Raw genomic sequence first — 8993 nt, forward strand, 5'->3', positions numbered from 1 at the left:
CATACATAATATATAGTCGCGCCAAATGTCCCTGGTGACAGAAGGGTCAGTAGATGGTTGCGATTCTAGCTGATTAAAAACATGTGACTTCGCTTCAAAGGGTTCGTGAGTTGGCTTTATGAAAGGATGTTCTAGCAGCAATTCTGTAAACACAATTCATCACACAATAAGTGCTAATGAACGACGCCAGAGAACTACGTAAAAATAAAAAGACTTACGATGAAACTACTCCTTTAAGAGGCATTTGGTAGGAAATTTATTTTCTTTCTTAGAATCTATAATAACGTGTGTACTATTCCAAATAATGTAGGTGTTTGTTACATTTAGCAATTCGCACTTAAAACAATTTACCTACGTTCTGTAACATCTCTCTTCTTTTACAGTTATCATTTATCCTTCTTTCTTGGCTTTTACTGTTTCTCATTTCTTATTTTAAGAACGAAAGGTGGTTTGAACAGATTTTTTTTCTTTAATTCCAAGAGCGAAATAAAAAGTTTCAGTGATCGAAATGTGTTGGAATGTATGATGTCACGTATCTTAGTTGAAGTTCATGATGTCAGGTAATGGATATTCAATAAAAACGATAAGCGGCTGATGACTGCTGCACCCAAATAACCAGACCGTACTTTAATCATTTAGTTCATCGTGCAGTAAATCCAATCATAATGCCTTTTAATTGTTGGGTCTGATTATCTATAATTTTTTCATAGCACAGATAAAATGACCAAGAGTCTTAAATATATTAGGGTTGACGTTTTGAGGCATAATACTGTAAAACTTTCAGACTTCAGACTTTTGAAGTGCTGTACAGATGCGTGAAAAATAAAAGTAGCTGAACTATATGTGGTAATCTACTAAGTCTACCATGACAGACTGGGCGAAATATATTGTAATGGATTTTGATCATTATTCCATTTAAAGCGTTTTAATAAATTATTATTCTCTTAACAGATGGAACTTATTCCAACGTAATGAGCTAAACGTTACACAAAACATTTTACATGTTAAGTTATTATTCTCTTATCAGATGGAACTTATTCTAACGTAATGAGCTAAACATTACACAAAACATTTTACATGTTAAGTTATTATTCTCTTATCAAATAAAACTTATTCTAACGTAATAAGCTAAACGTTACACAAAGTTTTGATTTTGTTGTAGATAAATTCCTTTTATTACGTAATATTTAATTACCGTTTAAGTAAATGTATATTTCTCGACCAATAAGTAGTAGGAAGAGAATTTTATGTGATAAGTTTTGTATGGGTACAATTACCAGAAACGTTTGCTTTCGTGTGTGTGTGTGTGCCATCTTTATCTATCAGAAAAGTTTGGCGTACGAAATGCCTGATCGATCATGACTATATTGATACATGTATGATCATGACAGTATTGATGTAGGCCTGATTTTATTAATTCTCCTGAAGTTTTTATGCAGATCGTATAATGAAGAGATATAAACAAGATCGTGACGATTCACAAATTCCAAAAGTTTTATTTTGAATGTACGAACACCCTATTCTTAAGCTCCGTCTCCGAATTCACCCATACAGCCAATTATAAAACTTAAAGAAATAATAATTAGCCAAAGAACGAACATTCAAAATATAGTTTATAATTCCTAAAAGAAACAGATAACAAACTCTATTTTGTAGCAGTTGTTTTAATATAAATTTTGCTGGATGCTAACATGTAATAATAACAGTAAAGTGGAACACGTTCAAATCCACGTTGGGTGCTGTCAAAAAGTTCACATTTTAAAGTTTAATATTTCTCTGTTTTACTTCCTCTGCTTGAAACCAACCCTGCGATGTCCTGATGATATCATATATCCTAGTGTTATTTCATACATGGATAAAATCGTTCCTATTTAATATTTATGATCTTTTTCCGGAGTCTTCTTTGTGTGCTCAGATGAACACATTTGAGTAGGTACCTCGTTGTCAGTTTTATATCAGTGGGCACTTCGCTCTTTCACCGATAACTGCATTTAAAGCCGACTTGAAAAGTAGGATTGGCTGTCATGACGCGACATACAATTGACTGACAGATACTGAGACTTAAAAACCCATTATATCTAATACCTTAAAAAAGCTTCTGCCTATAATACTTCGATCTTGTGTCTTCACACTTGAAATATGACTTGACAATCACGCCGCCTAGCGGAAGTTGAAGGATTTCGATACGAATTCTAATCTCTTACATCCTGATCATTGGCTAAGAGATTTCGAGATTTGGACAATTGAAGAAAAATAAACCTACAAAAGGATTTTATAAAATAGTAGAAGCTCATAATTACTGAATAATGTATCGTAGAAGATGTTTATAGCCTTATATATCACACTAGACTATAGTGAGTTATTATGGAATTACTAGAAAAGTAACACATATGGTAACTGTACAGGTATTAGATACTAAACCCACATCAAGTTACCCCTCTTAAATATTTGTCGTTTAGCTATTACTAGAAAATCAACACATATGGTAACGGTACAGCTATTAGATACTAAACCCACATCAAGTTACCCCTCTTAAATATTTGTCGTTTAGCTATTACTAGAAAATCAACACATATGGTAACGGTACAGCTATTAGATACTAAACCCACATCAAGTTACCCCTCTTAAATATTTGTCGTTTAGCTATTACTAGAAAAGCAACACATATGGTAACTGTACAGGTATTAGATACTAAACCCACATCAAGTTAACCCTCTTAAATATTTGTCGTTTAGCTATTATGAAATGTTACAATAAGAAGAAATAGTTTGAAAATTAAAAAAAAATATGAAAATGATTTCCTCTCCAAACACTCGAATTCGATGTAGAATTAAAAAACCCCTTTAAAAGGGGATTTTTTGTCATACAACGAGAGTCACAAGATCACATGACCAAAGCTGAAATTTCTTAAAGGCGCCAAAATATTCTTAAATTTTCCATTTTCCAAAAATTACATCAGTTGAAGGATTCGTATAGTTTTATATTTAGTATAATATAGTTTTAAACTCACTTAAATATTAATGGAAATACTAATACACAAAATACATAATTTCTGTTCTAGTTGTGTTGGAGATATATAGTGATATTTAGAGAAGAGAAACACTTAAGCAATAGCTTCCACAAATCCAAAATATAACAATAATAATAAATAAATGAGTTACTTTTATGCAAAGTGGGATTAGAAGTATAACTTAAAATGTTAAATTTAAAACAAAACTTTATCTATTTACGCACTCGGAAGTAATTAGTGCGAAGTCCTTACGAGACAAAATTTATTGCATATTGCCTTCTTTCAAGATTAAGAGCTAAACTTTACACACAGATTAAAAGAATAGTATACCTATACGTAGTGATATAATTATGGTAAAAAAAATCATTCCGTGTTCAGACTTACACTAGATCTGACTTACGCAATAATCACCGTTACCTACACCACATAAAGATAAACCCCAAGTTATTCTATATGCACGAGCTTCTCGTATAGATCCTGAAACATTGGGAAAGAGAGCAACCTTTTTGTGGATCAGGTTCTAATCTTGAATTAAGATAAATAATAATTAAAACAGCATAAGTGACTCAGCGTAATTATATTTAGGCAATGAATACGCGGAGACATGAAACGGTTGTATGAAATTCTGCTAAGAAATATGTTGAATATTTAATCATCTTTCCCCATGATCATCGTCATTCAATGGGTTCGTGTGATACAACATGCATATTCGTAACGGTTAATATTACGAATACGTAAAATCTAGTTATGTAGAGGTAGATGTTGCTCTTCGCGTTTTCAGACAAGCATTGCTTTATAACGTACTTTTCCTGTCTAATTCCCTCAAGGGAGGGACAATACATCATCATATAACATTCCAATGTTAATATGGTTATTTATTTTCTTAAGATGTATGTCGATTATTTTTATTGGAGTTTCTGCAATCATGTTTAAAACAAACATTTAATCAAAGACGTTTCTTATTGCTTGTTTTTTTTCTGTTAACATTTTTAGTGAATACGTGTGTGTTAAATTTTGCTAAGTTTCCATAGATTCGAGAAAATTGTTATAATCTTAAACTTTTTACAAGTGTGTTTGTGTTTCTATGTGTGGCAGATTTTACTCCACACCTCTCAGTGATACCTATTCTTCCTTGACTTTCTTTCTTTTTTGCCTGACAACTCAATCACATCAGAGAAAGTAATTATATAAGGATGTAAAAGACAAAAATCCTGTGGTCTCAAAGAAGGAATAACGGAAAGTAATTCTGATCTGCAATATGTAGCTAAGTTTGTTTTTTTATTCTATTTCTAACAGGTTTGGTTCAAAAACCGCAGAGCAAAATGGCGGAAACGCGAACGGAACGCTGGAGCTGAATTGAAAAATGGATTCGGCACCCAATTTAATGGGCTGATGCAGCCTTTTGACGACGGCCTTTATTCTGGATATTCCTCGTACAACAACTGGGCATCTAAAGTCCCAAGCCCTCTGGGGGCAAAGAGTTTTCCTTGGCCAGGTTTCAACTCAGTGAATGTGAATCCACTAACCTCAGTAGTTCCTAACCAAGGAATGGGCTGTTTCAATACAGCCTCCACAGGAATCACATCTTCCAGTATCGTACCAAACGTCAATATGCCTGTTAACAGCCTGAATAATCCGATGACCCCTTGCCCCTACGCTACAGCTACGCCTCCTTACGTCTACCGTGATCAGTGCCCCTCCATGTCTTCAAGCATTGCGTCCCTTCGACTAAAAGCCAAGCAGCACACCGCTACTGGGTTCGGCACCTACGCACCCATGTCACCGCGACAAACACCGACCCTGTCCCCATGTCAATATGCCACCGTGGACAGGCCAACAGTCTAAGTCGCACGACTTCAGTAGACCATAGTTGTTCCATTTTAGTCGCAGTGTGTATGGGCAGAAAATACTGAATCAAGTAGAGCAGGAGACTTCTGATTTTCTTATTAACATACTTATTCTAAATCAACCTCAACAACCAGAACGTTACAGACTACTTAACCATCCTAACGTCAAAAAAGACTAGTGACTCTGTGGAAATGTTAAAAATTAAAATCAAAAATGTGTTAACCCTTTATCTGAACATGAATTCTAATATCAAGTCTGATAAAACGACCTAAAGTTCCTTGTTTTCAGCACAAACTAGTGTTGTTTCTAAGAGGACGTACTTCGATAAGAGCAGAAGTCATCTGTTTTTGAAAAGATGACATCATTGTCTATCTGCTTCAACTGATAAAATCACTGGTTGGAATAAAGAGGAAGTAAATTAGTAGTATTAGTAGTAGTTCAATTCCAGGTTGGTGAGGTTTTGAATCTTATGTAATCCCTCTGGTGGGAGATTTTGTGGGTAAATGTCTTTTCTGTAGTCTATCTTACTGTTGTTGATCTATTGTGTAAAGTATTTAGCATTAAGCATAACTACTTCTAAAAATCTGGTCTGGAAAAGCAAAATAAAAAAAAACAACATTTTTTTATTTATATTTTCTGAGTTGAAATTGTAACATCATTACGATTATTTTATTATTTTATTTTTGATAACCATATTTAAGGAAAAAAATAAAATTTTCCTAGTGTGGAACTCAATCATAGATCCTCAATTCTACAATTATTTTTCAAGAACAATACTATACGTGTATGCATGTAATTCATAGATTAAAGTTTTGAAATAATGTTAAGTCCGAATAAAAAAATGCTCCCAGTGAAAACTTCATTTAAAATTCACCCGAAGTACTTTAGACAAATGAACTATAATGAGACACACTATTGTAGGCTTAGATTACTAATTTCTATCTTTATACGAAAATGAATTGTACCATTTCGCAATGTTCCCACGAGAATCTTTTACGGTATAAACTCTCTATACTCTGATTTTCATTTTTTGCAGCATATCAAACTTGTTTCTTAAACTTCACGGCACAGATCTTTCGTAATTTAGTAAACTAAGTCTGGAAATTCCGCGTAGTTTGTATATGATTCATACACTTGTTGCTAGGTGACGGTAATATCTTGATTTGCATAGTATTTGGACATCAGTTGTCAGATAACAAAATTAGCAAGCTCCCTTAGTGTTCGTATGCCGCTTATTGTGTGAAACTAGTAACATATCCACGCTATTATTTATAAAACAGTTGCTAAGTAACAACAATAGAGTAACTCATTGATCATAAGCCAGTTTCCAGATAATAATAATAATAATATAAAACATCTAATAACCATATTCTAGTTGAAACCTAACGAAATTGTCCCCCGATGTGCCAGGGGTAGGTTTGCGAAATTACAACGCTAAAATCCTAATCTCGATTCCCTGCAGTGGACAGAGCACACACAGTCAATTGTGTAGTTTGCGCTAAAAAACATCAATAATAACTCACCTTGTGTTAATAAGTGAGTTGCTTGATGACGCTAATAAAGAAATCTCCCCAATGACTGCTTTAACCTTAATGTTTTATATATACCAGAAAAGATTTTGCTTTTGCTATTTCTCCACCAGAGGGTAGAATTTTTACTGGCTTATGCCAGTATTTTCTGCTAAATCAAGATACTTGCAATTAGAGGGTTTTTTAGTCAGACTTTCTTTTCTGTCCAAGTATTTAAATTAATATTCCCAGCACAGTTTTGAAGCGTTATTACTGAGTTTTTTAAATCTGCCGGGTGTAGTCTTAGTTCTCTGACACCTTTAACAGCTGACACTTAGCTTTAAAGTAAATTATTTTCTGTTGGGTTTTTAAGTAATTTCCTATTTTTGTTTCAGTGTATTTTATGAAATATACAGCAGGTTGACGTGGACGAAGACGGAAATAAGAGCGATACTGACAAAAGCGTAAATGTGGAATTGTAGCGACATTACGAGGTTCTGTATAATAACAATAATTTTAATTAATCCTAAACACCTATATGATGGCTTATAACGTTAAAAAAAGGGTTTCGATACCTGTGGTGGGCATAGCACAGATCGCCCATTGGGTAGCTTTGTGCTTAACAATAAACAAACAAACAAAACTTAAACACCTTATTTGAAGCTGCACAAAATAACAAAAGAAACGAAATATTTTCACTTCATTTTTAGGCGAATCTAAAAAATGCAATAGTTTAAAAAGTTTTATTTAAAAGCACTTTAAATATATAAATAAAAACGTCAACTAAATAAGATAAACCACATAAATTTTATGGTCAACCTTTCTAACTACACTTCTCCATTAATAGTTGGATAGAGGTTTATGTAAAATAAAGATAGATAATAAAAGCAACTAAAAAATGCTTTGGATATGGACCTAAAACCGGTAATCCGAATTCATTATGAAATAAGATTGTAACTAGATTCAAACCACGAAGAATTTATTGAAGGGGGAAAATGTACTTCAGCAACAACTATGTACCTCTCTTGCCTCTATCAAACGCATCATTTCTTATTATAACCAGACTTACTTAATACTATGCTAGTCTAAAGTCTTGATATAGTTTATATTAAATGTAAAAAGAAAGAAATTATTTTTTTAGTTTCAGTAGAAAAAAACACATTAAAGAGGAAATTGATGGTATGTATTTTTGTTGGTGTTGTTTCCCCCCTAAAGTATTGTTTGCTTTGAAAATTTGAAACTGTTTGTGCACGTACATCTTAAGTGCGTTTCTTATAAAAAATGCTGGTGTATCAAAATGTAAGATTTGTTGTACTAACCTAATTGGGTGTACTCGTAGATTTACAAGTAAGTGGTTAGTTGTTTAGTTTTAATTTAGCACAAAGCTACACAATGGGCTATCTGTGCTCTACCCACCACGGGTATCGAAACCCGGATTCTAGCGTTGTAAGTCCGCGGACATACCGCTGTGCCACTGGGGGGCACAAGTAAGTGCATTTGAAGTTTTGTTTTCACTGATGCGTTTCACCTACCGTTTGTTTTCCAAGTAATCAGTACAGTTATTTACAGTTGGACACTTGACTGTGCTCATATTGTACATACAGGGAGTGGTGTTAGTGTGTTTATAATAGCATTCTAATTTTTCTTTCGTAAGATTCTTTGTCACATCCCGCATACTAGGATTTGGTCTTGCTGATTATTGATGACTTTCGAACAGAACAAACATACGACTTGTTGATATTTTTTATTTAGTAAAATAGTTCTGTAAGGCCAGTTTTACTGTTCAATAACTTGAAGTAGTATTGTAAATAGCTGATCCTATAATGTTTCGTGTTGTTTTAAGACACGTTACTACATGTTCTGATGGTGTGATTTACTTCAACAAACAACGCCACCTGGTAAGCTCTACATAAAGATGTGAATAGATAACCAAAAGCACTTGTAATAGTGTAGAAATGTACGTAATGGTGAACTGTACCTTGTACTTTTCATCCATTGCAAGTAATGTTTTCATCTCTATCGGTGTTTGACCACGCCATTGTGTCATTGTTCTATGTTTGATGTGCTTCTGCCAAATTTTGTTGATGTTGTGTATTTGGTTCACAATTTCATTAAAACTCTTTCATTTTGAAAACCAATTGTTGCTATGATGTAACTTTATACACATACATAAAAAAAATTCAAATCATATTATTAATCTTTTTTTTTATCGAATCAGTGTGAAATAAAATAATATTTTAATAAAACATTTTCTACTTTCATCACATTTTAAAGACAAATCCTAATTGTAACTAACAGCAAAGTTGGTAATTTTGAAAGTTAAAACCACAGTATCTACAAAGTCACTGTTGTAAGGAAAAACGTTTAGTTACAAAACGCCTACATGTGACAGATGTAATCCCCACGTCTTCTGATTACAGGGATTAATAATTGTTTTTAATTCTTTTTCCAGAATATTAAATAATAGTAGTTGATCTTATAAAATACTCCCACTGAATAAGAGTTCACGAATCAAATTTTCTTAGCTTTCAGACAAATTTAATAAAGCCAAATAAATAGTCTTCAAGTAATTAAAAACACGATTTATTGCCATAAATAATCAAATTAAGGTAACTGTAAAACATTAT

The 8993-nt window shown here is 33.0% G+C and overlaps 1 protein-coding gene across 1 annotated transcript in view; it reads left to right on the plus strand.

The window, feature by feature from the left end:
- Positions 1–6942, plus strand: part of LOC106459044 (pituitary homeobox x-like) — a 57999-nt gene extending 51057 nt beyond the window's left edge. The window contains exon 3 of the mRNA XM_013918657.2: positions 4307–6942. Within this exon, the coding sequence (XP_013774111.2) occupies positions 4307–4855 (549 nt within the window). The 3' untranslated portion in view covers positions 4856–6942. The remainder of the gene's footprint in view (positions 1–4306) is intronic.
- The last annotated feature ends 2051 nt before the right edge of the window (positions 6943–8993 follow it).

The sequence above is a fragment of the Limulus polyphemus genome, unplaced genomic scaffold, assembly GCF_000517525.1.
Source record: "Limulus polyphemus unplaced genomic scaffold, Limulus_polyphemus-2.1.2 Scaffold1, whole genome shotgun sequence".
In the NCBI taxonomy this organism is placed as follows: domain Eukaryota; kingdom Metazoa; phylum Arthropoda; class Merostomata; order Xiphosura; family Limulidae; genus Limulus; species Limulus polyphemus.